The sequence below is a fragment of the Dendrobates tinctorius genome, unplaced genomic scaffold (assembly GCF_039654945.1).
Source record: "Dendrobates tinctorius isolate UK_male_01 unplaced genomic scaffold, ASM3965494v1 ptg000011l, whole genome shotgun sequence".
NCBI lineage: Eukaryota > Metazoa > Chordata > Amphibia > Anura > Dendrobatidae > Dendrobates > Dendrobates tinctorius.
Window position 1 is genome coordinate 127,718,628 of NW_027361679.1, and position 16,883 is coordinate 127,735,510.

Here is a 16,883-nt window from a genome sequence, read left to right on the forward strand (position 1 = left end):
CATACAGTGTGTGGGTTGGAATACTGGGGACCAACATCCATTGTGCATGTGTGTGTGTGTGTGTGTAGAGGGGTAATACTGGGGACCATTATATGGTGTATGTGTAAGGGGGAAATACTGGGGGCCTTGATACAGTGTGTGGGGAAACACAGGGGGCCATCATAATGTGTGTTGAGGGAATACTGGGGGCTATCATACAGTGTGTGGAGGTAAAAATACTGGGTGTCACCATACAGTGTGTGTGTGTGGGGGGGAATACTGGGGGCCATCATACAGTGTTTATGGAGAGGTAATACTTGGGGCCAACATACAGTGTGTATGTGTGGGGGGAGGGATACTGGGGACTATCATACAGTGTGTGGGGGGAAATACTGGGGCCATCATTTTGTGTGTGAGGCAGAATACTGCCACCATACAGTGTGTATGTGGGGGGGGGATATTAGGGGCCATTAAACAGTGTGTGTGTGTGTGTGTGTGTGGAGGGGTATACTGGGGACTATCAAACCGTGTGTGTACTGGGGGAAATACTGGGGGCCACCATACAGTGTATATGTGGGGGGAATACAGGGACCTTCATAGAAATTATGGGTGGAGGGAAATACTAGGGCCATCATACAGTGTGTGGGGGGGAACACTGGGGGCCATCATACAGTGTATGTGTGTGTGTGGAGGGGAATACTGGGGCACCATGCAGTCTGTGTGTGTTTGGTGGTGTAATACTGGGGGCCACAATACAGTGTGGGTGGACTACTGGGGTCATCATACTGTGTGGAGGATACTACTGGGGGTCATCATAAAGTGTAGGGGAGACTGTTGTGAACACTTGTGACCTGGCTTCTGAGTTTGGGCTCCCTCTGATGGTTGCTGCAGGTAATGGAGCTGGTCGGGTTGACAGAGGTCAATCACCTGAAGAGGATGATGGGAGGTCAGGTGTTACAGACTGGGAAGATTTAAGTCAGCAAGCTTCCCTCAATTGTTGCTGGTGATTTGGTTTTCTTCCTGTGCATTTTGAAGTCCGCTTGCCCCCTGCTTGGTCCTGCATCGTTTTGCACTTGATCCAGTTTTTGTCTTTCTCTGCTTTCTGCTTTGCTGTGTGGGTTCAGCATTGTTCCCTGCTGGGACCAATGCTGGACCCTGTTCCATATGTCACAACTTATGTCAGTCTGTTCAGTATTGCTAGTCCCCTGTTATATCAGTATCTTTGTTTTGCTTCCAGTTCACGCCAGAATGCTGATCTAGTGGGGGAGAGGTCGTGTGGCCTCAGTATTTTTGCATATCAGACATGTTGGATTTTTCTTAGGGTTTTTTGCGTGATTGCAGACAATATCTTTCATGTCCTGTTCTATCTAGACAGTTTGGGCCCCATCATTTGCTTACTCTATTTTCTGCCTGTGTTTTTGCCTCATCTTGTCTCACCGGCAATATATGTTTGGGGGCTATCTTTTCCTTTGGGGTTCTACTCTGGGGCAGTTTAGCTTTACCCTTTCTTGCTTTAGGCTTAGTTAACTCTCTGGCTGTGCCGAGGCGTCTAGGGCATCGTAGGTACGTCCCACAGCTAATTCTAGTTGTGTTGTTAGTTTTAGGGGTCTGCAATCCGCTTAGTTACCAACCTTTCTGGTTGCCTAGCTTATTCCCCGGCTATCCTCCTCGGTGACCTAATCATAACAGGAGACTACTGGGGCCATCATACAGTGTGGTTTACATACACACACTGCTTGTTACACACATGCTGCATATTACCTAAAACACTTCATCTTACATACACTGTATGCTACACACATAAACATGCTACATGTTACAGACTGCTTTCACACACTGTATGTTCCAAACACACACATACACTTTATGTTATGAAACATAGTCCAGATTAGGCACACGGACATTGTGTTTAACACATTATACACATGCATAGACTGCATGTTACACGCACACTGCATATTATTCACAGAACATGTCACACACTGACATGACACTTTGAATTTTTATGCCCTTAAATCACAGAGATACGGCACACAAAAAACTTGATAACTAACATTTCCCAAATGTTTACTTTACATCAGCACAATTTTGGAACCAAAATTTTTTTTTGTTAGGAAGTTATAAGGGTTAAAAGTTGACCAACGATTTCTCATTTTTACAACACCATTTTATTTTTAGGACCACATCACATTTGAAGCCACTTTGAGGGGTCGATATGATAGAAAATACCCAAAAGTGACACCATTCTAAAAACTGCACCCCTTAAGGTGCTCAAAACCATATTCAAGAAGTTTATTAACCCTTTAGGTGCATCACAGGAATTTTTTTGAATATTTAAAAAAAATGAGCATCTAACTTTTTTTTTAAAAAAAATATTTCAGGTTCAATTTTTTTTAATTTACCAAGGGTAACAGGAGAAATTGGACTGCAAAAGTTATTGTGCAATTTGTCCTGAGTACGCTGATACCTTATATGTGGTGGGGAACGACTGTTTCGGCGCATGGCAGAGCTCAGAATGGAAGGAGCGCCGTTTGACTTTTTCAATGCAAAATTGGCTGGAATTCAGATCGGACACCATGTCACGTTTGGAGAGTCCCTGATGTACCTAAACAGTGGAAACCCCCTACAAGTGACCCCATTTTGGAAACTAGACCCCCCAAGGAACTTATCTAGATATGTGGTGAGAACTTTGAACCCACAAGGGCTTTACAGAAGTTTATAACGTACAGCGGTACAATTAAAAAATCATATTTTTTCCACAAAAACGATCTTTTCACCCCAATTTTTATTTTCCCAAGGGTAACAGGACCCTAAAAGTTATTGTGCAATTTGTCCTGAGTACGCTGATACCCCACATGTGGGGGTAAACCACTATTTGGGCGCATGGAAGAGCTCGGAAGGGAAGCAGCGCCATTTGAAGTTTTGGGCTGGAATTGAGATTGGACACCATGTCGCGATTGGAAAACCCTTGATGTACCTAAACAGTGGAAACCCCCCACAAATGACACCATTTTGTAAACTAGACCCCCCAAGGAACTTATCTAGATGTGTGGTGAGCACTTTGAACCCCCTAGTGCTTCACAGAAGTTTATAACGCCCGGGCATGAAAATAAAAAATTCGTATTTTTTCCACAAACATGATCTTTTAGTCACCATTTTTTTATTTTACCAAGGGTACCAGGAGAAATTGGACCCCAAAAGTTGTTGTCCAATTTGTCCTGAGTATGCTGATACCCCATATGTGGGAGAAAACTACTGTACGGACACACGTCAGGGCTCGGAAGGGAAGTAGTGACGTTTTGGAATGCAGACTTTGATGGAATGGTCTACGGGTGTCATGTTGCCTTTGGAGAGCCCCTAATGTACCTAAACAGTGGAAACCCCCACAAATGACCCCATTTTGGAAACAAGACCCCCTAAGGAACTTATCTAGATGTGTGGTGAGCATTTTGAACCCCCAAGGGCTTCACAGAAGTTTATAATGCCCGGGCATGAAAATAAAAAAAATCGTATTTTTTCCACAAACATGATCAATTAGTCCCCAATTTTTTTATTTTCCCAAGGGTAACAGGAGAAATTGAACCCCAAAAGTTGTTGTCCAATTTGTCCTGAGTACGCTGACGCCCCATATGTGGGAGAAAACTACTACTACGTCGGGGCTCGGAAGGGAAGTAGTGACGTTTTGGAATGCAGATTTTAATGGAATGGTCTGCGGGTGTCATGTGCGTTTGGAGAGCCCCTGATGTACCTAAACTATTGAAACTCCCCACAAGTGACCTCATTTTGGACACTAGACCCCCCACGGAACTTATCTAGATGTGTGGTGAGCACTTTGAACCCCCAAGTGCTTCACAGAAGTTTATAACGCTCGGACGTGAAAATAAAAAAATCATTTTTTTCCACAAAAATGATATTTTTGCCCCAATTTTTTATTTTCCTAAGGGTAACAGGAGAAATTGGACCCCAAAAATTGTTTTGCAATTTGTCCTGAGTAGGCTGATACCCTACATGTGGGGGTAAAACACTGTTTGGGCGCATGGCAGAGCTTGGAAGGGAAGGAGCACCATTTGACTTTTTCAACTCAGAATTGGCTGGAATTGAGATCAGACGCCATGTTGCATTTGGAGAGTCCCTGATGTGCCCAAACAGTGGAAACCCCCAATTCTAACTCCAACCCGAACCCCAACACACCCCTAACCCTAATCTCAGCCCTAACCCTAACCCTAGCCCTAACCTTAACCCTAACCCTAACGGAAAAATGGAAATAAATACTAATAAATTTTTTTATTTTATTATTTTTCCCTAACTAAGGGGGTGATAACGGGGGGTTTGATTTACTATTTATGGCGGTTTTTATGTTTGGTAGCTGTCACACGCTAAAAGACACTTTTTATTGTAAAAATAGTTTTTGCATCACCACATATTGAGAGCTATAATTTTTCCGTATTTTGACCCACCGAGTCATGTTAGGTCTTATTTTTTGCGGGACGAGTTGATGTTTTTTTTGGTACCATTTTTGGGCACGTGACATTTTTTGATTGCTTTTTATTCCGATTTTTGGGACGCAGAATGAACAAAAACCAGCGTTTCATGAATTTCTTTTGGGGGGGTGCGTTTACATCGTTCCACGTGTGGTAAAATTGATAAAGCGGTTTTATTCTTCGGGTCAGTACGGTTACAGCGATACCTCATTTAGGTCGTTTTTTTATGTTTTGGCGGTTTTATGCAATGAAAACTATTTTATATAAAAAATAATTATTTTTGCATCGCTTTATTCTGCGAGCTATAACTTTTTTTTTTTTGCTGATGATGCTGTGTGGCAGCTCGTTTTTTGCGGGACAAGATGATGTTTTCAGCGGTACCATGGATATTTATATGCGTCTTTTTGATCGCGCGTTATTACTCTTTTTGTTTGGCGGTATGATAATAAATCATTATTTTTTGCTTCGTTTTTTATTTTTTAAGGGGTTCGCTAAAGGGGTTAACTAATGGGACAGTTTTATAGGGTGGGTCGTTACGGACGCCGCGATACCTAATATGTGTACTTTTATTGTTTTGTTTTGTTTTTAATTTTAAAAAAATGGATTTATTTGGTGGAATATTTTTTTTTTTCTAATTTATTTGGCGATTTTTTTTTAATTTATTTTAACACTTTTTTTTATTTTTTTTAACTTTATTAAATAGTCCCAGGTGGGACATCACTGTCCTGTGACAGATCGCTGATCTGTCACATCACAGATCACTGTGACAGATCAGCGATCTGTCACAGGCAGTGCAGAAGGCTTCCTCATGCCTGCGCTTTGCAGACACTGAGGAAGCCAGCTTCCTGCAGGCCCCCGAAGGTCCCCGTCGCCATCTTGGATTCGGGGGCCTGCAGGAAAGGAGCCCCCGCAGCAGCGCTGCACATTGCGCTGCCGTGGGGGGCTCAGGGAAGCACGGAGGGAGCCCCCTCCCTGCCGATGCTTCCCTTTAACCCCCGGTACACCGCGATCATGTTTGATCACGGTGTGCAAGGGGTTAACGTGTCGGGGGCGGTCTGTGACCTCCCCTGACACATTGTGCCGGGTGTCAGCTGTGATAATCAGCTGACACCCGGTCGCGATCAGCGGCGCTCACCACGTGGGCGCCGCTGATCGCGGTAGACGTACTATCTCGTCCATGGGCATAGGGGCCCGGTTCCCATGGACGGGATAGTACGTCGGATGTCAGGAAGGGGTTAAATGGTACACAAACACACTACATTGTCAGTGCAGTTTCAGACTTGCAAAGGCTGGGGGTCTATTTGAAGATGAGGGCCCTGGGCATTTTCCCAATTTTTAGCCCTCTAATCCTGGCGTGAGGAATCTTTTTTCTGCCAAGGGCCATTTGGATATTTATACACACTTCAGGGGCTGAAAAAATTGAGTACTATCTCCATCTACAAAGTACGTCCTGACACTGGAACTGGTGTCAGGATAAAATGTTTCATTGAACAATGCGTGTGTGTGCTCACAGTTAGAGTTGAGCGACTTTGGTCGGATCGGGTTTAATGAAACAAAATTTGTTTCAGATGAAACTGGTCTGACTAGGGCAAAAAAAGTCGAAGTTTTGTCCGAAACCCGACCCCAATGCAAGTCAATGGGAAATAAAAGCCGGCATTGAGTGCATGACATTCACCCACTCAATGCCGACTTTTATTCCCCATTGACTTGCATTGGGGTCGGGTTTCGGACGAAACTCTGACTTTTTTTGCCCTAGTCGGACCAGTTTCATCTGAAACAAATTTTGTTTCATTAAACCCGATCCGACCAAAGTCGCTCAACTCTACTCACAGAGCAAGAAGAAATTAATGGGCCTGCAGCCGTCAAAATACAGCTGCCACCTCAAGCCCAGAAATCAGCTCGGGGCCTGGCTAAAAGGTCACCGAGGGCCATAAACAGCCCGCGGGCCTGTAGTTCTCCACCCCAAATACAGCCTGCAACTCACTGCTTTGTTTAAAAAAGCTTTAATGCTGCACCCCAAATGTCATCTATAAAAGGACTTGTGTATGATGAACCAATCTAAACGGGTATTGATTGGGATAACGAACATCTTAAAATGATTCAGTCTTACCATGTGCCTTCCTTTTAGGTGAATGGAAAAATGATCAGAGCCCTGGACGTATATAGTATACAGCAATTAGAAAAGCATCATGCTTTAGCCATCAAGAAATTATGGAGTGATCCTGGAATTCGTAAATGTTATGAAAAGAGAAGAGAATTCCAGCTCCTTGACTCAGCCTACTAGTAAGTTTGGGAGAATTTTTTTTTTTCTTGCATCTCCAATGCTTAGGCTATGTGCACACGGTGCGGATTTTACTATATCCGCAGGTCAAATGACCTGCATTTTTCCTGCGGATTTCTTCCTTTTTTTTGCGGTTTTACTGCCGTTTTTGTGCGGTTTTCCACCTGCGGATTTGTAGAATGGAGCAGGTGGAAAACTGCAGCAAAACCGCACAAAAGAAGTGACATGCTGCTTTTTTTTTCTCCGCACAAAAACCGCGCGGAAAAATCCGCAGCATGCGCACAGCGTTTTTTTTTTTTTTTTAATAGGCTATAATGGTACTGTACATCACCTGCAGTTCTGCTGCAGATCCGCAGCGGCAAATCCGCTGCGGATCCGCAGCAGAAACCGCACCATGTGCACAGACCCTTATTGATCTCTTCCACAATGCTAGTACTTCAATACACTGCAAATTTTCCATACAGGAATTTACAAAATTTGTGTATATGTATCATATTCATAATACTTTACCAATGTAAATAGGAGTTGTGTGCTTAATTTTTCACTGATGTGTTGGGGAGAAAGATTTTGTGGTGCTTAAAAGATAACCGATTCAGCACCGATTGCATAACCCACTTGTTGGGGCAGCCTACTTCCCAGTTGCCCGGCCCTTCAGTTCTCAGCATAGCCACTGATGGAGGAACATGTGACTATACTTGTCCGTCAGCCTCCTTAAATTGATAAGCACTGTTTGTGGTCTTTCCCAGTGTTATACAATTAGAAGAAGCTAATGGACTGCACTAACAAATATGCAGTGCTTAGCAAAGTTGGAAACTAGTGCTGGACCTACCATACTTTTACATTGGGAGGTGCCACAAAAGCATGTCCTCAATACATTTGTTAAAATAACGCGATCAACCTCTTTAAAGGAACGCTGCAGACAATACTGCTACACTATGTAAACCTGACAGGTTCCCTTTAACTCAGCATTATGGTCGTTGCACAGTGAAGTTCTATGATGCTAGATTAATCATGGCTTTCACTTTTCTGCTGACATTGGTTTCTTGTCTTGCAGTTTTTTATCCAATCTGGATAGGATCACTCAAGATGGCTATCAGCCCACAAACGAGGACATTGTTAGGATTCGAATGCCAACTACAGGAATCAATGAATATTCTTTCCAAGTAGAGAAAGTTAATCTAAGGTGAACTATAAACTGGCATTTCTTATCGACCTATCACACAGTGTATGTATAGTGAGGAAAATAAGTATTTGATACACTGGCAATTTTACAAGTTTTCCCACCTACAAAGAATGGAGAGGTATGTAATTTTTATCGTAGGTACTATTCAACTGTGAAAGACAGAATCTTAAAAAAAATCCAGAAAAATGCTTGCCTATTGTCCTGTAGCCCATCTCAGTGTTTTGCAGCTCTACAATTTTGTCCTTAGACAGATCTTTGGTCTTGGCCATGGTGGAGAGGATGGAGTGTGATTGTGTATGGATAGGTGTCTTTTATAGAGGTAATGAGTTCAAACAGGTGCAATTAAAAGAGGTAATTAGTGCAGAGTAGGAGGGCTTATTAAAGAAAAACTAACAGGTCTGTGAGAACCAGAATTCTTGATGGCTGGTAGGTGATCAAATACTTATTTCATGCAATAAAATGCAATTTAACTATTTAAAAATCATACAATGTGATTTTCTGGATTTTATTTTTAGATTCTGTCTCTCACAGGTGAAGTGTACCTGCAATATAAATTATAGACCTCCCCATTCTTTGTCGGAGGGAAAACTTGCAAAATTGTCAGTGTATCAAATGTTTATTTTCCCCACTGTATTAGTTAAGGCTCTTGCTGTTCCATTGCTCAAATGGAGTTGTCTCAGTAGCTTTACCTGGTAGTCTGTTTTGAAGAAAGCAAGTAGTCATGATTGTTTAGCCCCAATATGTTGATGGCAAATCTGTGTCAAATAGCATACGTCTTCCACTTTCACAAAGTGTCCAGTTTCTTCTTTCTGCTGCACCATTTTGTTTAGCGTTCTATGGTGCAGTGGTCAGAAACATGATTCCATTTTTCCTTAAAACACTTTGTGTCTCATAACTTGTATATTAAGTTCCATTATCTGCACGCAGAATTTTTGGCATTCTTCCAAATTTGTTATATACAGTGGGTACGGAAAGTATTCAGACCCCTTTAAATTTTCAATCTTTTGTTTCATCGCAGGCATTTGATAAATTCAAAAAAGTTCATTTTTTTCTCATTAATGTACACTCTGCAACCCATCTTGACTGACAAAAACAGAAATGTAGAAATTTTTGCAAATTTCGTAAAAAAGAAAAACTGAAATATCACATGGTCATAAGTATTCAGACCCTTTGCTGAGTATTGAGTAGAAGCACCCTTTTGAGCTAGTACAGCCATGAGTCTTCTTGGGAATGATGCAACAAGGTGTTCATACCTGGATTTTGAGGATCCTCTGCCATTCTTCCTTGCAGATCCCCTGCAGTTCCGTCAGGTTGGATGGTGAACTTTGGTGGATAGCCATTTTCAGGTCTCTCCAGAGATGCTGAATTGGGTTAAGGTTATGGCTCTGGCTGGGCCAGTCAAGAATGGTCACAGAGTTGTTCTGAAGCCTCTCCTTTGTTATTTTAGCTGTGTGCTTAGCTTCTTTGTCTTGTTGGAAGGTGAACCTTCAGCCAAGTCTAAGGTCCAGAGCACTCTGGAAAAGGCTGTCATCCAGAATATCTCTGTACTTGGCCAAATTCATGTTTCCTTCAATTGCAACCAGTCATTCTGTCCCTGCAGCTGAAAAACATCCCCAGAGCATAATTCTGCCACCACCATGTTTCACTGTTGGGATTGTATTGGGCAGGTGATGAGCAGTGCCTGGTTTTCTCCACACATACGGCTTAGAATTATCACCAAAAAGTTCTATCTTCGTCTCATCAGACCAGAGAATCTTATTTTTCATAGTCTGGGAGTCCTTCATGTGTTTTTAGCAAACTCTATGTGGGCTTTCATATGTCTGGCACTGAGGAGAGGCTTCCATCAGGCCATTCTGCCATAAAGGCCTGACTGGTGGAGAGCTACAGTTGTAGTTGACTTTGTGGAACTTTATCCCATCTCCCTACTGCATCTGTAGAGCTCAGTCACAGTGATCTTGGTGTTCTTTACCTCTCTCACCAAGACTCTTCTCCCACGATTGCTCAGTTTGCCTGGACGGCCAGGTCTAGAAAGACTTCTAGTGGTACCAAACTTTTTCCATAGACCCATTCAAATGACCCATTTCTGGGCCACTGCGGGCTGCTGTTTTTAGCCTGAGGGGGCCCAGATTCATGGCCCCTTACCACTGAGTCAGCACCGTCACAGAAGTTCATGCCGCCAGCGAGCACAGACTCAGTGATGTCACCGCTAGTCACTGAGCCTGTGCGCGCTGCTTCCCATTCATTCCCCAGTAGTTTACAGCCTGAGCGGTTGCATTAGCACCACTCCAGTTGTAAAATGATTAACCTCCAGATGTGGATTTACGCTGTGGGACTTGACTGAGCGCTGGACAGGTATTGTATATTGTTGTTCTTTTATTCTTTTTTTACAGGAGAGCGAGGGATTTGAGATGGGATTAGCAGTGTAATAAAAATGGAAAAAATGTGTGTTGTATTACTGTATTTTTCGGACAATAAGACGCACTGGACTATAAGACGCACCCAGGTTTTAGAGGTGGAAAATAGGGGAAAAATATATTTGAACCAAAAAAAGTGGTAAAATATTTAATAACATAAATAGCATACTATTATATGTGGTGTTAATATATATATATATAATAGTATGTTATTATGTTGGGAGCTACAGGTAGAAGATGGTGCTGCGGAACTAGTGTGGTGTCTGTAAAGTACTGTATGAAGATGCTGGAGGGTGAGTATAGAATGGGGCACAGGGCTTATATTTAAAGCACCACTCCAGCACTGAAAAATAACCCTGGAGTGCTGCTTTAAGATTCCATGGGAGAACTATAACTCCCAGCATGTCCTGCAGATCCTATGACATGCTGGGAGTTATAGTTCACCACAGGATGTCAGAGTGATTTTTATGTGCTGCATTTACTAACCTTATAATACATTCTTGTACAGGCTGTGCTCAGTGCAGGTCCTGCAGCTAGGAAGACACGCTGTGGTGAGGTAATGCAGCATCCCATGGCCGTACAGAGCCCTCTTATGTCCTCACCACAGGTCATGCAAGAGGATGCTGCACTGTTTGTAGTGCGGTGTGTCTGCAGGACCTGTGATGACATCATGAAGAGGCAGGGCTTTGTGCGGTCATGTGATGCTCCAGCCCGCCCTCTTCATGACCTCACCACAGGTCCTCCACAGGAGCATTCCCCACATCGCATCAGCACAGCCCTGGCTGTGCTGCCTGTCAGGTACAGTATGTGGCTATCCCTCCTGCTGCACTCTGCTCCTGCCCTCTCCACCCTGTTCCTGCCCCCTCCACCACCGGACACAGATCTCCCCAGCTGCTGCAGGAATCGGCGCTGGGGAAACCATGTGGGTCTGTCCTTTGCTGCTCCCCACTCACTGCCCAGCTGACAGGAGAGAGAAGCAGCTCATGAATATTCACTTCACTTTAAGTATCGGGACCACTTGGTGGATTCCTGCAGCAGGCAACATTTTCCTGCCTCCTGCGATCCTAGTGCAGTCTCACGCCACCACTGCCCCCTCCCCACATGCTACATTCCGACCATAACAGTCTTACAAAAGGGCACGTCACTCCGAATTTGAATGAGGGGTGCACAGAAAAAGGGTACCAGTCCCAATACAATATGAAAATCAAAAAACTGGCACTCCCATATGCAGAAAGAAGAAAATTCGTTTTATTCACAGCTTAGTTCTCCACAAGACATGTACTCTTAATGTGACGTTTCGGTCCTTACAATGGACCTTCTTCAGACTTGATGTCATGTAATAAAGACAAAAAATTCAAGAAACAAAACAATATTAATACATGAAAAAAATGTAACACATGTTATAGGAAAAAGCTGGTTTCCCTAATGGGACAAGAACCAACTAAGTCACTTCAAAGATAATGCTACATAAAATATATAAAATAACAAGTTACTCAAAGGTGGATTTTAACCACGACTGGATCAAAGTACACAAGTAATCAACACAAAAATATACTCATAGTAGACAAAAAAATGTAGAACTGCCATATCAATACATTCAAAACAAAATAGTACATTGGATACAAGATGCAGTGATATACACCAGAAAAAGAATTAAAAAATAAATACAAAAATCATGGAACAACCACTGTATGGAAAAAAAAGGAGTGATCCTGATCGATAATTGAATACCACACGTATGATATCACTGAAGTGTATTTCCTTAGCTTACATTCCAATAGTAGATAAAAAATAGATCATAATCTCTGAAAAATAAATCCCATAAACCTGCAGAACATCACAATAGCAGGATGAAAAGAGGAACCAAAAGTAAAATACCCCTTGTCTTTTACTTTTGGTTCCCCTTTCCATCAACATCATCTGCTCCTACAGTCCCTGCCCAACCCTCCACTCCACCGCCCACCACCTCTTCTGCCTCCCACATGTCCACCCATTCTGTAGCTTTTTCCACACCTTCACCTCTAACTGTTAATAATAATAATAATAATAAATTTTTTTTTTATAGCGCCGACATATTCCGCAGCACTTTACATTTCAGAGGGGATTTGTACAGACAATAGACATTACAGCATAACAATAATCACATACAGTAGATTATAACAAATACCAAGAGGAGTGAGGGCCCTGCTCGCAAGCTTACAGTCTATGAGGAAAGAGGTAGACACGAAAGGTGGGTGGTAACAGTTGCCCTGATTGTATGGACCAGCCATAATGTTAAGTGTGTAACAGTACAGACACAGAGGGCTAATGGATGCATAAAGCATGTGGGAACATGATGCTGGGAACCTGGTTATGGTAAAACTTTTGGCTCTGCCACACAGGGATAGGTTAGGTTAATGTGTTGAGGCGATAGGCCAGTCTGAATAAATGCGTTTTCAGGACACGCTTAAAATTGTGGGGATTGGGGACTAATCGTATTGACCTGGGAAGTGCATTCCAAAGAATTGGCGTGGCACGTGTAAAGTCTTGGAGACGGGAGTGGGAGGTTCTGACTATTGAGGATACTAACCTCAGGTCATCAGCAGAACGGAGGGCGCGGGTAGGGTGGTATACTGAAACAAGGGAGGAGATGTAGGGTGGTGCTGAGCCATGGAGGGCTTTGTGGGTGAGGGTAATAAGTTTATACTGAATTCTGGAGTGGATGGGTAGCCAGTGTAATGACTGGCACAAGGTAGAGGCATCGGTGTAACGATTGGTGAGGAATATGATCCTGGCTGCAGCATTCAAGACAGATTGGAGAGGGGAGAGTTTGGTAAGAGGGAGACCGATTAGAAGAGAGTTACAATAGTCGAGACGAGAATGAATAACACCCAACATGCCACCAAAGACAGCAACCAGGTGCAGGAGAAGGCAGGAGACCACTGCAGCACCATCAGCACCACCACCACCCCAAATGGAGCAGCAAAGAGAACATGCTGAACAACGGGAGGGGAGTCCAGCAGCAGATGAGAGACGGTAATTATCAAATCCCCCATTCCTCAAAACTAGGGCCATGGAATATCAAGATATTCATTGGTCCTTTGTTTCTCTTTATTCAATAGCCGCCCAAGAGATGCAGCAGCAGCAGCAGCACTGGCAGCACTGGCAGCTGCAACAGCAGCAGCACCACCCACAGCCATGGAGTCTGGCCAGCAACATGACAGCACATCTTCTTCTGGGAGCCCTCCCTCGCATCGTCAGTGTTTGACGGTAAGTTTTTATTTCCAAAATCCATCATCTCTGTAATATATGTCTATTCATTGCCTTTTATTTCAAAACAGGAATCACAAGCTGAAGAGGAGCTCCCAGAAGAAGAAGGAAGGGGTGGACAGACACCTGGAGTGGGCTCACAATTGGTAAGTTTTTTGCATCAAACGCAGAAACACAACATCACACTACACACAACACATAGAAAACAATGTACCGCAGACCTCACACAGCAAACAAATGCCAACATCCAAACACATAAATTTTTTTCTTTTCTTCTCTAGTCTTCCCAATCTGGTGCTCAGCCAAGAGGTCCTCGCAGTGCCTCCCAGGGTCATCGGTGACAGCAACGCGGCGGTCACCAGCGTGTAAGTATAATATTTAAGTTAAATTTTGTTACACTTTTTAGTTCATGTCTTAAAGTGTGGTGACTAATTTTGCTATTTTTCTATTTTACTTTAACAGCCTTCACAGCGTGCTCCTGACTCAGACGGTGAGGATGGAGGAATTGATGTGGACCACCTCATCGATCTCGTCAGAGAAAGGGAGCCGCTATGGAATATGGCTGACCGCCGCCATGCTGACCTGATTGTTACCCAACGACTCTGGGAGGAAATCTGTTCGCTCCTTGTGGGCCGCTGGGAGGACCTCGATGCTCGGGCCCAGATTAAAGAGCGTAAGTATATACAGTACCGGTTGCTTGATGTAAACCAGTGTTTCCCGAACTCCAGTCCTCGTGGTCCCCACGGATCATGTGTTCAGGATTTCTATTTACTATGGAAATCCTGAAAACATGACCCCTGGGGACCATGAGGACTGGAGTTTGGGAAACACTGATGTTGTATACTAACCACTTTGTCCTTTCTCGTTGCAGGGGACAGAATTGTGAAGCGGTGGCGGTCTGTGAGGGATCGTTTCAAGAAGGAGTTCCATAAAGAGATGCGGGCCCCGAGTGGATCTGGAGGACGCAGGAGCAAGTACAAGTACGCACGAGCCCTGTCGTTCCTCCGGGATACAATGGTCACCAGAAGGTAAATATTACACACCACATGTGAAAAAAAAATGTTTAGATGTAACAATTTTTTTTCAGCCAGGGCCATGCCATGTCACTATTTTAATTGTTTTTTTTTCTCTTTATTCCACAGCACGGTGAGCAGCACTCGGGAGCCTGCACGATTGGACCCTTCTGAGGCGATCCCTAAGGAGACCGGCACCGAGGGACACTTCGACCGCCCCGGTACATCTGCACCTTCCCAGCCTTCCCACACATTCGACCCATCTGTCCCATCCACCAGCACAGGAGCATCGTGGCCGCCTACATTACATGAAGCAGCTGGTGAGGAGATCGCTTTCCCTTTACCCCACCCTTCTGCCCCTGCCACCTCTAGTACACCTGCGGGTACTGAGCGGCAGCAGCAGAGGGGTCAGGAAAAGACTTATGCGCCAGAGTTCTTGCATCTGAATGCATCTTTCCAGAACTGTCTAAAAGTCTTGTCAGAGCAAATCTCCACAGGCTTTCAGCAGATCAACTCCAGCATTCTGGAGGTGAAGACACTTCTGCAAACCATGCATTCAGAAGCAAGATCTTCGCCAAACCACACCTTTTTCAGGTCTGTTGTGGAGCGCATGGAAACGCTCTCTCCTAGCCAGCAGATGCATGTAATGAATTCATGCCACGGTGCTCTCCAGCACGTTACCTCCCAACCTCCTCCTCCCACCCCAGTAGTTCCTCCACCTGCACCCCCTCCAGCCACTTTCCATCCTCCCCCTCCTATTACATACCAGCCACCTCCCCAGTACCAGCAACCTCCCCAGTACCAGCAACCTCCCCAGTACCAGACATCTCCCCACTTCCAGCAACCTGTCCCGTACCAAACTCCTTCCCCGTACCAAACTCCTTCCCCATACAACTTTCCATCAACATCATCTGCTCCTACAGTCCCTGCCCAACCCTCCACTCCACCGCCCACCACCTCTTCTGCCTCCCACATGTCCACCCATTCTGTAGCTTTTTCCACACCTTCACCTCTAACTGTTAATAATAATAATAATAATAATAAATTTTTTTTTTATAGCGCCGACATATTCCGCAGCACTTTACATTTCAGAGGGGATTTGTACAGACAATAGACATTACAGCATAACAATAATCACATACAGTAGATTATAACAAATACCAAGAGGAGTGAGGGCCCTGCTCGCAAGCTTACAGTCTATGAGGAAAGAGGGAGACACGAAAGGTGGGTGGTAACAGTTGCTCTGATTGTATGGACCAGCCATAATGTTAAGTGTGTAACAGTACAGACACAGAGGGCTAATGGATGCATAAAGCATGTGGGAACATGATGCTGGGAACCTGGTTATGGTAAAACTTTTGGCTCTGCCACACAGGGATAGGTTAGGTTAATGTGTTGAGGCGATAGGCCAGTCTGAATAAATGCGTTTTCAGGACACGCTTAAAATTGTGGGGATTGGGGACTAATCGTATTGACCTGGGAAGTGCATTCCAAAGAATTGGCATGGCACGTGTAAAGTCTTGGAGACGGGAGTGGGAGGTTCTGACTATTGAGGATACTAACCTCAGGTCATCAGCAGAACGGAGGGCGCGGGTAGGGTGGTATACTGAAACAAGGGAGGAGATGTAGGGTGGTGCTGAGCCATGGAGGGCTTTGTGGGTGAGGGTAATAAGTTTATACTGAATTCTGGAGTGGATGGGTAGCCAGTGTAATGACTGGCACAAGGTAGAGGCATCGGTGTAATGATTGGTGAGGAATATGATCCTGGCTGCAGCATTCAAGACAGATTGGAGAGGGGAGAGTTTGGTAAGAGGGAGACCGATTAGAAGAGAGTTACAATAGTCGAGACGAGAATGAATAAGAGAAACAGTAAGAGTTTTTGCAGAGTCAAAAGTAAGAAAAGGTCGAATTCTAGAAATGTTTTTGAGGTGCAGATGACAAGAGCGAGCCAGTGATCGAATGTGGGGGGCAAAGGAAAGCTCGGAATCAAGTATGACCCCAAGACAGCGGGCATGTTGCTGGGGAGTAATAGTGGAACCACACACGGAAATGGCAATGTCGGGTGTAGGTACATTAGTAGCGGGAGGAAACACCAGGAGTTCAGTCTTTGACAGGTTCAGTTTCAGATATAGTTAGGACATGATATTAGACACAGCGTTTAGACAATCGCCAGTGTTTTCTAGAAAGGCTGGCGTGATGTCAGGAGAAGAAGCGTATAATTGGGTGTCATCAGCATAGAGATGGTACTGGAAACCAAATCTACTGATTGTTTGACCAATAGGG

The 16,883-nt window shown here is 44.2% G+C and overlaps 2 protein-coding genes across 5 annotated transcripts in view; both read left to right on the forward strand.

Moving 5' to 3' along the window:
* Window positions 1–16,883, forward strand: part of LOC141050849 (guanine nucleotide-binding protein subunit alpha-15-like) — a 157,911-nt gene that overhangs the window by 103,962 nt on the left and 37,066 nt on the right. For all 3 annotated transcript variants that reach the window (XM_073547529.1, XM_073547533.1, XM_073547537.1), the window contains 2 exons: window positions 6,589–6,743; window positions 7,796–7,924. In XM_073547529.1, coding sequence (XP_073403630.1) covers window positions 6,589–6,743; window positions 7,796–7,924 — 284 coding nt within the window. The remainder of the gene's footprint in view (window positions 1–6,588; window positions 6,744–7,795; window positions 7,925–16,883) is intronic.
* LOC141050833 (uncharacterized) lies at window positions 12,960–15,714 on the forward strand. 2 transcript variants are annotated; one of them, XM_073547521.1, is made up of 7 exons: window positions 12,960–13,353; window positions 13,440–13,587; window positions 13,659–13,733; window positions 13,869–13,952; window positions 14,050–14,260; window positions 14,459–14,615; window positions 14,730–15,714. In XM_073547521.1, the coding sequence occupies exons 5-7, from the start codon at window positions 14,146–14,148 to the stop codon at window positions 15,712–15,714; spliced, it is 1,257 nt and encodes a 418-aa protein (XP_073403622.1). In that variant the 5' UTR covers window positions 12,960–13,353; window positions 13,440–13,587; window positions 13,659–13,733; window positions 13,869–13,952; window positions 14,050–14,145. The 2 variants fall into 2 exon arrangements, with proteins under 2 accessions (XP_073403622.1, XP_073403614.1); XM_073547513.1 differs by having other exon boundaries at window positions 12,960–13,587.

Bases quoted from the DNA above. Each gene is read 5' to 3' on its own strand.
- LOC141050833 (XM_073547513.1), top strand. From the start codon at position 14,146: ATGGCTGACCGCCGCCATGCTGACCTGATTGTTACCCAACGACTCTGG. The intron at 14,261-14,458 runs GTAAGTATATAC...TTCTCGTTGCAG, and splicing joins TCGGGCCCAGATTAAAGAGC to GGGACAGAATTGTGAAGCGG. The intron at 14,616-14,729 runs GTAAATATTACA...TTTATTCCACAG, and splicing joins GATACAATGGTCACCAGAAG to CACGGTGAGCAGCACTCGGG.